The 16,666-nt window shown below is 39.9% G+C and overlaps 1 protein-coding gene across 5 annotated transcripts in view; it reads left to right on the top strand.

Annotated features, from left to right (window-relative positions):
- TBC1D32 (TBC1 domain family member 32) overlaps nt 1-14,348 on the top strand; it is a 210,858-nt gene extending 196,510 nt beyond the window's left edge. For 2 of the 5 annotated variants that reach the window (XM_014577940.4, XM_075924061.2), the window contains exon 35: nt 6,188-14,346. In XM_014577940.4, the coding sequence (XP_014433426.3) occupies nt 6,188-6,307 (120 nt within the window). In that variant the 3' untranslated portion in view covers nt 6,308-14,346. Of the gene's footprint in view, nt 1-6,187 lie in introns of all 5 variants that reach the window. The other 3 variants (XM_014577943.4, XM_075924062.2, XM_075924063.2) reach the window with 3 other exon arrangements.
- Nucleotides 14,349-16,666: the final 2,318 nt, after the last annotated feature.

Raw genomic sequence — 16,666 nt, 5'->3', positions numbered from 1 at the left:
TTACCTGTCTCAGGGTACTCAATTTGGGCACACTGGATCACTGTTGTGCAGTATGGTGACTAGCCGAAGCATCCACCTCCAATCATGGGTATTGCTCCATAGTCACATAAGGTGAAGCACTCACAGGGACACTCCTCAAAGAAGAACAGGGGTTTATTCATCTTGTGCAGTAACCGGAGGTTCTTTGAGATGGTTGTCCCAGTGTGTGCACCACTTTCCTCCCCTCTGCTTTGGACTTGCATGTTTCTCCTTCTGAGGCAGAGAAGACGTGTAGTAGCAGCACTGCATGTGCCGTCTGCTCCGTGTGTGCAGCCTACCAGAGGGCACTGCTACCAAAAATCTCTGACTAGGCGTGCAGCAGCACCCAGACACATAATACGGAGCATACATAGGAACAACCATCTTCAAGAATCTTCGTTACTGCACAAGGCGAGTAACCCTCTCTTCTGTATCAAAAAAGCTAGAATCATCAGACGCTGTCACAGCAATAAATGAAAAAAAAAGGAAAAAAAAAACCCTTGGTTTTATTAACCTTTTTTAGGTCCCAACGTAAATACTTACCACCACTATGATAGATTAGTAAAAGAGACCTAGAGTCTTTACTCAAACAGAAGTGGCATTTGAGACGCCGCTTCAGTCTGAAATTTTCTTTAAGAAGATCTCTAAATCCAAGCAAACAGAAATTTGAAGAAATATCTTCTATTTGCAGATGTGGCTTAGAGTGTGAGGTGGTTAAGTGCCTTCAGTTTTATTAATTATTTAGGACTTAGCCACTATTTTACATAGTTTGCCAATGTCTCTGATAGGCTTGGGACGAAGTTTTGCTTTTGATGCCTTTGATGACACTATTCACCATTTGTGGGTTTGTCACTGAGATCACATAGTTTTCTTGAGAAGTCACAGGTAATCCTTTGATCTAACACTAACCAAAATGGAATGATTCTCTAGCTTCTACTTATGCTTTCAGATCTGAGAGTCAAATCATAGTTGCTCAGGTCCAAGACAGTATGGCTGTGTCCAGACTCCATGCCTCCGTCGACGGAGGCATGTAGATTAGCCAGCTCGGAAGAGGGAAATGAAGCCGCGATTAAAATAATCGCGGCTTCATTTAAATTTAAATGGCTGCCCCGATCTGCCGATCAGCTGTTTGTCGGCAGATCGGGGGAGTCTGGACGCGATGCCCCGACAAAGAAGCCTTTCTTCATCGACACAGGTAAGCCTCGTGAAACCAGGTTTACCTGTGTCGATGAAGAAAGGCTTCTTTGTCGGGGCATCGCGTCCAGACTCTCCCGATCTGCCGACAAACAGCTGATCGGCAGATCGGGGCAGCCATTTAAATTTAAATGAAGCCGCGATTATTTTAATCGCGGCTTCATTTCCCTCTTCCGAGCTGGCTAATCTACATGCCTCCGTCGACGGAGGCATGGAGTCTGGACACAGCCTCTGTCTGCTTAATCCATCCAAAATCACCTCTGTTGAATCAGAGCCTTTATTGCAAAGATCTTCTAATCTTCAGGTGCAACCCAACACCTAGCCCATTCATATTTATCAGTCTCTTCCCTACTCAGCTCCTACTTCCCATGGTTCAGGGGCTCCAGTTTCTTTACATGTGCAAGAATTGTCCTCCCAAATCTTCCCCAAGCATATGGGGAACAAGTTTGTCCGGTCTGGGCCTTTATGGCCAATTTACATTTTATATCTCATGGGGCATAAGACTTCATTTATCTGTCTACTTGAGGTCAACTAGGAGCATCGCTGAAAGAGTCTATCCAACAGAGAGGTTTGAATTGAGATCTAAGTACCTCAATCCAGAAAAGACTGAAATTATTATGTAGAAGGGCTCTAATATGTATCCTTAAAATAGATATATTTAGAGTCTGTTCTGTCAGAGGAATAGTTCTCTACAAGCCTTGTCTCCACAATATATTCACATAAGGTTTATTCTGTTAGAAGGTCGATGTTTTTCAAGAATTTATCGCACATTGTTATCTGAGATGCTGAGGTTATTGCCCATATTAAGATGAGGATGTAACCCAAGTAGCTAAGGGTACATCTACGCTACCACCCTAGTTCGAACTAGGGTGGTTAATGTAGTCAATCGAAGTTGCAAATGAAGCCCGGGATTTAAATATCCCGGGCTTCATTTGCATCTTGCCAGGTGCCGCCATTTTTAAATCCCCGTTAGTTCGGACTCCGTGCTTGCTGCTACATGCGGCACGGAGTAGGTAGTTCGAATTAGGCTTTGTAATTAGAACTACCGGTACACCTCGTTCCACGAGGAGTAACAGTAGTTCGAATTAGAAAGCCTAATTCGAACTACCTACTTCGTGCCGCGTGTAGCCGCGGACATGGAGTCCGAACTACCGGGGATTTAAAAATGGCGGTGCCCGGCTAGATGCAAATGAAGCCCGGGATATTTAAACCCGGGGCTTCATTTGCAACTTCGATTGACTACATTAACCACCCTAGTTCGAACTAGGGTGGTAGTGTAGACATACCTTATAAGGTACCAGTTTATAGTAATTTGTGATAAATGCTGATTTTATTGGCAGTCGCTGTATGTCTGAGTTTATAAGGCTCCAAATCACTATATCAAGTTACAGTTACACTTTTACTCAGTCCTGCTCTCTGATTTTGAAGCTAAATTAGATTTTCATTTTTAGAGGGAGGAGACAGCCTTCTTGAATTAAACAGTCCTCATCCCTCCCTTGGGAATGGCTTCTATTTGATAACCTTCCTACATTGGAGTACTTCCAGAAGAAATAAAGTGTACTTAAGAACTGGAATTCTCCAGAAGTTATGTACAACTGTAGGCATTGAGAGAATTTTGAAGTTGTGAGCTTTGAAAGGGATAGAGCAGTGGTCACCAACCAGTAGATTGGGATCTACTGGTAGATCTTTGAGCCTTTGACAGATGATCCTGATTGGTTTGGCCAAGAATCTATCAAATGCAGGCACGTCAGCTGTCCCTGCCCCGACTGCTGCACACCTTCTGCCCTTTGCCTTGGGGCTGCCCCCCCCCCCCACCTCTACTTGCTATGCAGGGAAGGGAAGGGAAAGAAGGGGGTGCTGATGTCAGGTTGCCCCTGTCCCACCCTGTAGCCTATCTCCACAGAACAGAGGGGGGCACAACAGGGCTTGGGATGGAGGGAGTTTGCATGTCAGTACTAACTGGCAATTAAAGATTTTATTAAAAAATAAGAAACAAATATGATTGACTGATGAGGGATGATAGGAGTTACTATAGAGAACTTTCTGGTGTCTGGCTGATGAGTCTTGTCCACATGCTCAGGGTTTAGCTGATCGCCATATTTGGGGTTGGGAAGGAATTTTCCTCCAGGGTAGATTGGCAGAGGCCCTGGAGGTTTTTCGCCTTCCTCTGTAGCATGGGGTACAGATCACAGCTAGAGGATCTCTGCATCTTGGGGTCTTCAAAGTATTTGAAGGCTTCAATATCTGAGATATAGGTGAGAGGATTATTCTAGGAGGGGTGGATGAGATTTTGTGGCCTGCACTGTGCAGGGGGTCAGACTAGATGATCATAATGGTCCCTTCTGACCTTGGAGTCTATGAGTCTATGAGACTGTATTCTGTGCAGATTAAGGCCCTGTGCTACCCTCTGCTTATATGAATAAGCAGTGTCCAGCTGGCGCCTGCATCCTGAACCCCTTCCCCAGTTATAAACCACTCCTGCACCCCAAGCCCATGCCCTAGCCCTGAGCCCCCGCTCCCCCTCGACTCAAATACTCTTACAGAGCCTGTATCCTCAACCCCCTTTTGTACCCTAACTCCCTGCCCCAGGCTCAGCTCAGAGCCCCTCACACTCCAAATCCCTTAACCCAAGACCAGAGCCTGCACCCCAACCCTCTGCCCCTGCCTGATTAAAGGGAGGAAGTATGGACGAGGGAGGGAGGATGGAGTGGATTTAGAGAAGGGGTACAAAGGAGGCGGGGCAAGGGTATTTGGGTTTGAAGTAGATCCTGGATTCCATTTAAATTCAAAAAAGTGATCTCGTGCTTAAAAAGGTTGAAGATCATTTGGGTAGAGTATTGAAAGCAAAATCCAGGCCAGAGCTCCAAGGAGCATTTGGGGATTGTGCATGTTACACTTTCCCTTATGGTAGGACAGAATTTTCTTTTCTCGGGGTCTAGATGATCCACTGGCCAGTGTATTGGTGGGAAAGGCTATATCTCGTCTCTTAGCTCTGGGACTACTACAGTCAACAAGTCTTGTGGTGCTTCCTTATGTGCAACTCCCTAGCCCTTGTGTAGGGTCTGGGGCAAAGCTCCTTGTACTTTTCCTATTTCCATGCATCCACATGAGTGTCTGGGTACTCTAGCCTGCTACCTCTCCAAATCCACATTTACTGTCCAACCTTTTCTGAATCTTTGGTGAAATTTAAATTTAAATTAAACAGGGGAACTGGGAATGGTTACAGGGATGGGGCCTGTTGTAATCATAGTTGGACAGTTTTTATTAATATGTTGGTTCTTTGTATTGATATGTGTGCACCTCCAAACAGACTATTTTAGGCTGCTTCATGGGTCTTGTCATGCAACAAAGAAATTCTACAGTGTAGGTCTAGAGAGGCAATATATCAGGCACATTTTTTTCTTCATTTTAGGGAATTAATGTGGGCTCCTATTTGGAAATGTAAAACTGTAATTAAGTGAAGAACCATTTTATTTCAGAAGTCAAATATACTTCGAATATACTTCATTACAAATACTTACATATACTTTAAATCACTTTTTATTCTCCCTTGTATAAAATATGCAGTGCGATTCCAAACAGTTTTGCAGATGGTTTTAAGGGTAGCTGAAATAAGTACTTGAATAATTAATAATAAATGCAATTGTTCTGTTTGGTTTCTATCAGATATACAGTATAGAGCATACACACATTTGATCAATTTTGGCTGCCTGAAGCAGGGAATTAAACTCCTCCTACAACAGCCTCTTTTTCCTCCAGTGCCTAATAATCTTCTCCCATTCCATATATGTGGAATAAGATTCCACAAAATAGGACAAAACTGTGCCCTAGTTTGCACTTGTGAAGATGAGAGGAAAAGGATAAGGACATCCTCAGAGCCTCATTCAAACAGAGATGTGCAGACTTTCATTTGGTAAGCATAGACTCAACTACAGTGACTAAATGGCAAGTATGAAAAATCAGGACAGAGAGCTTGAAGATAACAGGCACCTAGATAAGACAAAATTCTAAATTATCAGGACATCTGGTCACCCAAGGCTTAGCTAACTGTTATTTAAGGGAGATGCCCAGCTAATGCATCAGCCTGTATTCTACATGCCGAAGAGCACTGTCTAGCTCCCAAGTGCTTTTTATAGCATATACTCCCTTAGCAGTAACTACTCAGCAGATGGTCAACGTGCAGGTTTCCCTGCTCAAAGGAGTATCAAACCAGAGAGGGTTTTTTTCTTGTTTTCTCTGTTCAGTCCAGCTCTACTCTCAGTTTCTTTTGCAGAGGATACATCTGCCAACATCTTTCTACCTAATCTACCTTGTCAGTCCCATGGAAGGATTTGGCCTGATTATCTCTTTTTTCAGGCATGCTTTCACCCACCCACCCCCCATTAAATATGGACATGAAATCGAGGGTTTTATAGAATATTCCTTGTTGTTCATGATGATGAAGCAAAAGTATCTTAGCCTGCTTTTAAAAAACTGTACTTTGAAGATCAGTGTTTATAATTGTATTTTAAAATATATAACTAAGGCTACTCTCCTGGCTGGCTGTAAGCAAACAGAGTGGATCAATGTAATGGGAACCTATTCATTTTACCTAGCACATTAACAAGCTTAGAGCTTCCAGAGCTAGTATATACTTTGAAAAAAGATTGTTTTGTAACTTGTCATGTGCTATTTAAGGCTTATTTGGTATTCCTTGAAATCATCAAATGGCATGGTCTCTTAAGAGTGAAGAAATGAGTTCAATCTGAAAAAGCCATTTGTTAGTAAATTTGTAATTAGGAAGAGCTGTCTGAACATGAGTGTGCTGATTTTTCTCTCTTAAACAAAGGGTAATAAAGTATCTGTTTGTACCATAAAACACCAAGGCAGTGACAAGCTAAATAAAAAAAGGTACTTCAGAAGTCTAAAATTCATTAGATTGTAATAGCATATCTTTTTTCATGGCTAATAATTTTTTTTGTGTGTATTTGTGCAGGAAGAAGCACTCCATAGATTTCGAGTGAGTGATTATTTAGAATACATGGAAAGCTTGGAGCCAACCTACAGGCCAGTGCTGCTGAGAGACATGAGTAATATTAGAATGCAGAGCACATAGCTCAAGGAAACAAGCATTTCATATTCCAGTTTTAGTTAAGTTCTGAAAGGGAAGGCTGATTGTTTTATATCCGTTTCCATGAAAATTCATGCCTTGGAAATATACATATGTTAAAATCAATAATACAGGTTTTCAGAATATAGGTTTTTCAAGAGAACACCAGCTGAATTGGGTCAAGTGAAAAAATAATACATTTTTCCAGCAAAACTCTGTGTATAGCTTTACTTTTATTTGGCAGATTGCTTCAGAATCTGCCTATAGCTTACTTAGGGGTCTTGTTTGTTTCTCTGGAAGCTGTTCCCAGACTAATACATTTTGGTCATCTCCTACTCACACCATCTTACCAAAAACTTTAAAATTCTGCATAGTTCTGGCAATAAGAAGCAACACTAAGCATAATCACTTGGGTATCCTGTATTTATGTGAATGGGGATGAGCAAAAGCAGAGCAGTTTTCCTGTATGCAGCTGATTTGACCTTGTAGTTTGTCTGGGAAAGAATAGTTAAAACCAAATGAAGCAAAGGACTAGTATTTTTAAAATCTTTCTATTCCATTCATATATAATAATATATTAAGTTATATTCTCAGAATGGATAAATGGAAAGTCAGACTGCTAAAATATTCAATATTCAGCACAGTCATGTTATTGATTGGCTTGATTTGTACATATTACAATATATAAAAACCTGGCACCAGTAAAAGCAAGGTAATTCTGAGGTAAATAAATGAACAATGAGGATTATTCTTCTCTCTGATCTGGAGTCAACAGAAAGCCTGTCAAAGAAAATGAGTGTGCCATCAATTCTGGAAATTAGTGATGCATTCATGTTTTATACCATGATTGATAACAGAATTCTGAAATGTGTATTTTGGTGTGTATAAATCTTGGTTTCTGAAATATAATATATATCTGAACAATTTTGTTATGTAGCAGTCATACAAGAAATGGCAACTAATCTAAAATATATTGTGCAAAACAAATGTTCATTAGGATTGATTTACTTTGTTTTATCTTTTCTGTTCATTCTGACTTCAGGTATTGACCTAAAAATTGGAGTATAGAAAAATAATTGCATTACAATGTTACCTGTAGTTCTGTTGTTATAATAGCAGTGCAAGTCTATAAAAGAAAATTCAATGGTTTAGCTTGACATACTGTAATTTTTACCCCAGCTGATAAGAATTTAACAAAGGAGTCCTAAAATAATACTAAAAGCACTAGAATTACTTTAAAATTACATTTTCCAAACTTGTTTCCCAATGTGTATAAGTTTATGGTTCCCTTTTCCCCCCATTATACTGGTAAGTTATTGTGTTTGGTGTAGAGGATCTTGCGTGGTACTTGTTTTAAAAAGCTGCATAGTAATAACAGGAAGATCAGAATAGAAAAAGGAGCTATAAATTAATTTTGAAATGTTCTCTCCCTCTCTCTTGATTGGGATCTGAAGAAAGACGAAGCAGGGAACAATTACACTGTAGAAATCTCAATTCAGCTCATGCTCAGAGGCCAAATTTTATGCCATCAGAGAAAATTTTAAACAATAGTTGTAAACTGTGCCAACTACTGAGAGTCTTTCATCTTAATTTTGTACTATATACATACTCTGATTTTAACAACCAAAACAAGAAAAAAATGAATGTCCAATAGTTTCTTGGATTTCTAAGATTAAAATACTAAACTACCTTGTCGTTATTAATGTTACTGAAGCTGTAATATATCATATTAAAATCTCTCAAATTTAAAAAGGTTGCAATGCTAAAGAGCAAAGAAAGCAAAAGTAAAACAGTTGTGCTTTCCCTGGAACAGCAAAGGAATTAAATCTTCAATCCTTATGTGCTGCTAAAAGCCCAAAGGCTCTCATAGCTGGGATGCTGCTCCAGGTATCAAAGAGAGGAGACAAAGCAGAACACTGTTTAAGTGCCCCATTGAATTTAGGATAAACAGATTTGTTCTCTGTGTAGTCTCACTAGCAACAGCCATTGCTTTCCACCCTTTCTGAAACTGTGTGGGTTACTCATGTGTGCATGGTTCACATGAGGATATAATGTCTCCTTTGGCTGGTTCTTCATTGTCTTCCCACTAACATATTAGAAAGATGGTATTTTGGCTACATCTTACCCTAGGTTTCTAGGACAAGATTGGGTGTTAATGGGGTTTTTTTTGTTTGTTTGTTTTTTGTTTTGTTAGTGCCTGTACGGGAGATGTACTCCAGTCAATATTTGCCAACTTCTATTATACAGTGAAATCTAAGAGAGGAGTTTCCCCTTTACTTAGAACAGGAAATAACCATGGAGCAAGCTAGCAAATGTTGACTTGTCAAAGGCTAAGTAAGAGGGTATGCATGCCTGTGCTTGCATACGCAGAACATAACCTCCAATGAGAACTTTATTTATGTACATCAATAGAACAAGGCAGATATCAAACCTATATTGTTTTATCTCATTCAAATTCAGAAATGTAAATTTAATGTACCAATTTATTTTTTTATTATTTTATTCCGGATTCAATTATTTGTGTCTTGTTCAGGTTTTCCCTCCGCAACAGACAACTTAATCTTACAACAATGGATACTGTACTGACCTGTTCCCCCAAAAAACTGTTCCCAGCTTTAGCAGCGTGAGGGCTCTTGACATTTGTGATCTCAGCCATAGCTATTTATTTGCATGTTGTCATTCTGAGTGTTTGTATATGCTTTCTTTTTTTCATTAAAAATATGTCCCTGAGACAATAAGGAGACAATAATTTTGATTTAATTGTTTTGTTGTAGACTATCTATGGAGTAAATGTAGAATGGTTATTGTTTAATTTTTTAAAAGAATAATTAAGACAAATACGTAATGTGAAATGTTGAAAGATGATTTGGAGTATAATCACTTCTTTAAATCCAGCAAGTCACAAGGATTCAGGCTTGAGAAAATGACCCCTTGCCCTTTACCAAGTCTGTGCTTCAGTAGATGGGAAGTCAATCTGCAGCTGACTTTTCTGGGCTGGGGTTATGATCATATTCTCATTTAGAGGGACTTTACACCCCAGTTTTCCCCTTAAGTAAGAATCAGCATCACCCTCCATCTCTTCTTCAAGAGGTGCTTGCGAACAGGTGAGTGCTAGCAGGGAGTTTAGAGAGGGAGTTCTCCAGGTAAAGGAGAAGCAGATACAGGACTCTTGAGGGAAGCGTGTGGTGTTATTGGGGCTTTCTTACTGTATTCTGAGCTTTTGGAGAATGTTGGGGATAACTTCTTAGTACAAGTGCTGAAGGATCCAACCAGGGGCCGTGCGCAGCTTGACCTTCTGCTCACAAACAGGTAGGAACTAATAGGGGAAGTAGAGGTGGGTGACAACCTGGGAAGCAGTGATCATGAGATGGTAGATTTCAGGATCCTGACCAAAGGAAGAAAAGAGAGTAGTAAAATATACACCTTGGACTTCAAAAAAGCAGATTTTGACTCCCTCAGAGATCTGATGGGGAGAGTCCCCTGGGATGCTAACATGAAGGGGAAAGGAGTCCAGGACAGCTGGCAGTATTTTAAAGAAGCCTTATTGAAGGCACAGAAAGAAACCATCCTGATGCATAGCAAGAGAGGTAAACATGGTAGGAGACCAGATTGGCTTACCAGAGAAATTCTTGGTGAACTTAAGCACAAAAAGGAAGCTTACAAAAAGTGGAAACTTTGACTAATGATCAGGGAGGGGTTTAAATGTATAGCTTGAGAATGCCGGAGGGTTATCAGAAAGGCGAAAGCGCAAATGGAATTGCGACTGGCTAAGGATGTGAAGGATAACAAGAAAGGATTCTACAGGCATGTTAACAAGAAGAAAGTGATCAGAGAGGGTGTGCGGCCCCTACTGGATGAAGGAGGTAATCTAGTGACAGATGATGTGGGGAAACCTGAAGTACTTAATGCTTTCTTTGCCTCTGTATTCACGGACAAGGTGGGCTCCTGGACTAATGCGCTAAGTGTCGCAAGATGGGATGAAGATGGACAGCCCTTGGTGGGTAAAGAAGAGGTTAGGAACTATTTAGAAAAGCTAAACGTACACAAATCCATGAGTCCGGACTTAATGCATCCGAGGGTACTGAGGGAGTTGGCAAATGTCATTGAGGAGCCTTTGGCCATTATCTTTGAAAAGTCGTGGAGGTCGGGAGAAATCCTGGATGATTGAAAAGGACGAGCCCAGCGGGTAGTGATCAACGGCTCGATGTCAGGATGGCGGTCGGTTTCTAGTGGAGTGCCCCAAGGTTCGGTTCTAGGATCGGTTTTGTTCAATATCTTTATCAATGACCTGGATGAGGGGATGGATTGCTCCCTCAGCAAGTTTGCAGATGACTCTAAGCTAGGAGGAGAGGTAAATACGCTTGAGGGCAGAGATAGAGTCCAGAGTGACCTAGACAAATTGGAGGATTGGGCCACAAGAAATCTGATGAGGTTCAACAAGGACAAGTGCAAAGTCCTGCACTTGGGACGGAAGAATCCCAAGCATTGTTACAGGCTGGGGACCAACCAGCTAAGTAGTAGTTCTGCAGAAAAGGACCTGGGGGTTACAGTGGATGAGAAGCTGGATATGAGTGAACAGTGTGCCCTTGTAGCCAAGAAAGCTAATGGCATATTAGGTTGTATTAAGAGGAGCATTGCCAGCAGATCCAGAGATGTCATTATTCCCCTTTATTCAGCTTTGGTGAGGCCACATCTGGAGTATTGTGTCCAGTTCTGGGCCACAAATACAAAAAGGATGCGGACGCAGTGGAGAGGGTCCAGTGGAGGGCAACCAAAATGATTAGGGGGCTGGAGCATATGACTTATGAGGAGAGGCTGAGGGAGTTGGGTCTGTTTAGTCTGCAGAAGCGAAGAGTGAGGGGGGATTTGATAGCAGCCTTCAAGTTCCTGAAGGGAGGTTCCAAAGAGGATGGAGAGAGGCTGTTCTCAGTAGTGACAGATGGCAGAACAAGGAGCAATGGTCTCAAGTTGAGGTGGGAGAGGTCCAGGTTGGATATTAGGAAAAACTATTTCACTAGGAGGGTAGTGAAGCACTGGAATGTGTTACCTAGGAAAGTGGTGGAGTCTCCATCCCTAGAGGTGTTTAAGTCTTGGCTTGACAAAGCCCTGGCCGGGTTGATTTAGTTGGGATTGGTCCTGCCTAGGGCAGGGGACTGGACTTGATGACCTTCTGAGGTCTCTTCCAGCTTTATGGTTCCATGATTCTATGATTCTGTGGAGAAAAATCTTGCCAGAAGGTACTTCATCTCTTATTACTTTTCATCAGTGATAGGACTACCAAAAACCATTACGTCATTGGTGAAATCTTCATTCTTTTGAAGTAGTGGCAAAGCTCACATTGACTTCACTGAGGCCAGAATTGCATCCTATGTTCCTCCATTGACTTTGAAGAATTTATTTGGGAGAGAATTATATGAGTGAACTTGGGAGAGAGTCTCATAACTTTCCTTCCTCTGCCTTATCCCATAAACCATAATCGCGTCCTAAATATCTGATTTTTTTTTTAAAGAAGGCTGTACAATCTTAGTGCTCTAATTTCAATCATCTTTCTGAAGCCAGGTAGTGCAGCAGAGAGCAGGATATTGACTCACTAAGAAATATTAGCAGCTAGGTGGCAACATGTTCTAACAATGATCACTTCAGTACTACCACTAGTAATTACAGAATAGCAGAATTATGTCACTCAAAATTATGGTATTGGTAGCAAATGGTTGGGCTTTTTTCCAACATCTGCTTAATCAGCAAAAAATGTAGATAGACACTGAAAAAAATTAAAAGGTCACAGGATGATCCACATTGTTTATCAAATCTGTTTATCAAAATTTCAAGAAGAATATTTCAAGTAGAATCCTAACCATTATAATATGTGGATGGGCTTTATTGACTGTGAACTTTAAATGTGGATAGACAGTTCAAGATAATTGTCTACTACCCATCAAAAATCAAAACCATAAAGAGAGAATATTCAGGATGCAGCAAAAGACCAAAGTTGTTCCTATGCCACCATCTATTACAGTAAAGTCTCAGAATGGAAGAAAAAAGATGTGGCTTGTCTGTATCTATTTATGAGGCCAATGTTGGAACTCTATAATGGGGTTTTATTCCCCATTTAATTGGCGGATTTTGTATGTGTGTGATATTCATGGGGGCAGCTTCTATTTCTGCCATCCTAATACTGTCACTAAAATAATTAGGCAGTAATTATTTCTGATAGTTTCCATTACATTTTCCTTTTTGTGGTAAATTTTTTTTACATTATTGTAGAAAAGTTTAAAGGTTTTCCACTAAGATTTTCTATTTTGACAGGTGTAATTATCCAGAATAACAGCTGATCCTTAAGAAAACACAGATGTTGGGAACAAAGTGCATGTTGTGATTAGTTCCAACAGCAAAGCAATATGAACTACTATAGTGTCATCTGTTTACATAAAGAGGATTTCTGGATGCGATGGGGCGCTAAGGAAATTTAAGTAAGGGACGTACCTGGCTGCAGAACATGTTGCAATGCTGTAAGGATTGCCACCTATGAATAAAGCTATCAGTGTGTATAAATGAGAGTGGCTACATCAGAATTTTTAAATTTAAATATCTATGGTGGAAAAAACTAAAGCATTTCAGTTTTATAGTTCTGTGCTTTATTCAAGGTTAACCAATATCATCACAACACTTTCTTGTAATGCGAATGATGCAGTATTGACAGATACAGGATTTTGATTTGGGGGTTTGTTATACATAAATCTGAGAATGAGCCCAAAATGACTGACATTTTTCATTTATGTTTTGTATATGTATAAAACAGTATTTGATAGTCTTTTTAATAGAAAGAAATTGAAACTCTTAAACTTGATTAAAATAGTTTTCTTGAAACTGCTGACCAATTTTCACATGGCAGTTATGTGTATTGCAGGGTGAAATATGGGAGTTATGATGGTAGTTAATGCCACCATATATTTATCTGAAACCAAAATCAAAGAAAATAAAATCCGTACCTTCACTTTTTCTCATGCCACCATCTATTATAGTAAAGACTCAGCACAGTATGGGGAGGAGGTCAGCAGCTCTCAGTGGAGAAAAAACAGGTTAAGAACTGTTTAGAAAAACTGAATATAGAGAAATCTATAGGCCGGATCTAATGCATCCCAGAGTGCTAAGGGAGTTGGCTGATGTGATTGCAGAGCCTTTAGCCATTATCTTTGAAAACTTGTGGAGATTGGGGGAGGCCCAGACTATTGGAAAAATGCCAATGTGGTGCCCATCTTTTAAAAACAGACAAGAGAATAATCTGGAGAATATAGACCAGTCAGCCTCACAGTCTCCAGAAAAATCATGGAGGGGAATTCATTTGAAGCACTTGAAGAGAGAAGTGATCGGGACTAGTCAACATGGATTCACCAAGGGGAAGTCATTCCTGACCAAACTTCTGTGATGAGGTAACTGGCTCTGTGAACATGGGGAAGATGGTGGTTGTGACATACCTGGAGTATTGCATCAAACGAGGATGGAGAGGGGCTGTTCTTGGTGGTGACAGATGACAGAACGAGGAGCAATGTCTCAAGTTGCAGTGGGGGAGGTCTAGGTTGCATATCAGGAAAACTATTTCACTTAGGAAGGTGGTGAAGCACTGGAATGGGTTACTAATGGAAGTGGTGAAATCTCCATCTCTAGAGGTTCTTAAGTCCCAGCTTGACAAATCCCTGGCTGGGATGATTTAGTTGGGAATGGTCCTGGTTTTAGCAGAGGATTGGACTCAATGACCTCCTGAGGTGTCTTCCAACTCTGATTATTTGATTTATAAGGTTCCTGACCTCATTGACACCTCACAAATGTCCAGGCAGTTATTGAATGCTAGGCTGTTAAAAAGTGCATATTTAGCAGTTACACATTTTGGATATATTGAGGATTCTAGGTATTATATTAATCATCAATTAAATAACCACTAGCAGATGCACCTAGCATTGCTTGAGTCTGTAACACAAGGGTGTTTTTTTTGTTTTGTTTTTGTTTTTGTTTTTGTTTATTAATTAAAGGAAAATGGCATGCTTTATTTAAATGCTTGTATTTTTTTTAAATACAGCTAAGTTAATTCTTATTCCAGATTTCTTAAAAAAGGGATTGCTAATTTTTTTCCACTGAATTTTTTTGAGTAAATTGTTTTAAATGGGAATTCCATCAAGTGTATTTTTTTCTTCATCCTTATAAACACTTACTTGCTATGTATTAAGTAAAAGGGCTATAGTCAATTTGGTTTCCAATACAATTTTCTTCTAGTTTTGAAACCTTAAGCATTGATTTAGCTGTGCCAAAACAAAACATTACTCCACATTTCTGAATTTTCGTTGTAAGGTTTATTGAGAGGTAATGCTATTTGCAGGTTCATCCTATTTTTCTGGCTCATCTTGGTTCAGTCTCTTTCAACATTTGTTCAGTTATGCCAGTTTTGAGGACTGTACTTGATATGGTGATTCCATCTCTTTTCTCTTTGGTTTTCTGAGAAGCAATCCCATTCCAGGCACATCCCATTTTCTTGATTCAACCAAACCTTTATGTTATTTTAAAGTATGATACGAGAGAGCTGTATTCTGAATTTGGTAGTCCTAGCTCTTACCATTTAGGAAGAGCTCTTGATCAAATGGAAAAACAAGCTCTCTAAAATATATAATATAATAATCCACATATCATTGGCAAATATGCAATAGAGAAATTAGTGTCTCCTACCACAGGCATTGGGATACAGAGGGGCTATGTCTAGACTGCATCCCTTTTTTCATAAAAGGGATGCAAATTAGACATATTGCAATTGCAAATGAAGCAGAGATTTAAATCCCCCCTGCTTCATTAGCATAATAATGGCTGCCACTTTTTTCCGGCTTGGAGCTTTGCCGGAAAAAAGCACCAGTCTAGACGTGGATCTTTCGGAAAATAAAGCCTTTTCCGAAAGAGCCGCGTCTAGACTGGCGCTTTTTTCCAACAAAGCTCCGAGCCGGAAAAAAGCGGCAGACATTTTTATGCTAATGAAGCAGGGGGGATTTAAATCCCCACTTCATTTGCAATTGCGATATGTCTAATTTGCATCCCTTTTACGAAAAAGGGATGAAGTCTAGACACAGCCAGGGTGTGTCTAGACTATAGGGGGGTTTTTTTGAAAAAAGTTGCCTTTTTTCAAAAAAACTTAACCTGCGTCTAGACTGCTGCCGCATTCTTTTGAAATTAAATCGAAAGAACGCAGCAGTTTTTTCAACCACGGAAAACCTCATTTTATGAGAAATAATGCTTTTTTTCTAAAGTGCTCTTTCAAAAAAAGGCGTTATTGAATGCAAACGGCTTTTTTGAAAGAGAGCATTCAGACTGCCTGGGTGCTCTCTTTTCAAAAGAAGTGGTTGCAGTCTTGATGCTCTCTTTTGAAAGAGGCTTGTAGTCTAGACGTACCCAGAGGAAACCATAACCAGTTTATCAGCAATCGTTCTCCTCCCCACCAAAAAGGACATTAAAACATCACTTATGCGTAAAGCTACCAGTACAAAAACAGCTCTCAGCGTCACCACCACCACATTATCTTCATGTCATTAGGAATACTAAGATTTATATATTCAAAGCCAGTTGCTCGTAAAACATGAAAACTAAAAGGTACAGTACTTCAAAAATGCAATAATAGCCAGAAGGGTGAGGTATGAGCACAGAGCCAAGATTCAGGAGTTCCTGAGTGCCAAAACTAATTCTGACAGAATCCTGCTGTGTTGCCTTGAGCAAGTCAGTTAACTTCAAATTTCTCCATCTGTAAAATGAGAACAACACTCATTTCATATGGAAGTTGTGATGATTAATTAGGGAATATCTGTACAACACTCAGAAAGTGCTGTATAAGAGCTAAGTATTAATATCTAACATTAATATAAAATCAGAAAGCTGCCAAACAGAGAACCATTGACATGCATCTTGCTATGGGACAGAGGGAAGCAGTGCTTGAAGTAAGGGGGAGAACTGCTGAAAACTACTGATATAGCCTTTAGGCTATGATCAATCTAAGACACTCTTCCATCACCACTTGGTCCACAAATATCACTCCTTTTGTGCAATTAGGCTGCAATGTTTGTCCTTCCAACCCTTTTGAACCCTGGTGGGTTTAAAAATAGCTCTGTTCAGATTCCCCTTTTCTAGCAGTAAAATATAATTAAAAGAGGAAAATAAGGAAATAAAATATAATTTTCTAATGTTACTTTTTCTCTGGCCTGTTTATTTATCATGCTCTGGTTCTATCCTTTCATCCCTCTGTCTTCTTTCCTTGCTATTACTCATGTTTATCTTTATGTTTTCTTTTTCTTTCTCTGTATCAGTTTCCTCCTTTTATCATTCCTTCACCTATACCTT

Source organism: Pelodiscus sinensis, chromosome 3 (assembly GCF_052426305.1).
Source record: "Pelodiscus sinensis isolate ZL-2025 chromosome 3, ASM5242630v1, whole genome shotgun sequence".
Lineage (NCBI taxonomy): Eukaryota > Metazoa > Chordata > Testudines > Trionychidae > Pelodiscus > Pelodiscus sinensis.
This window is presented reverse-complemented; position numbering and strand designations above follow the sequence as displayed.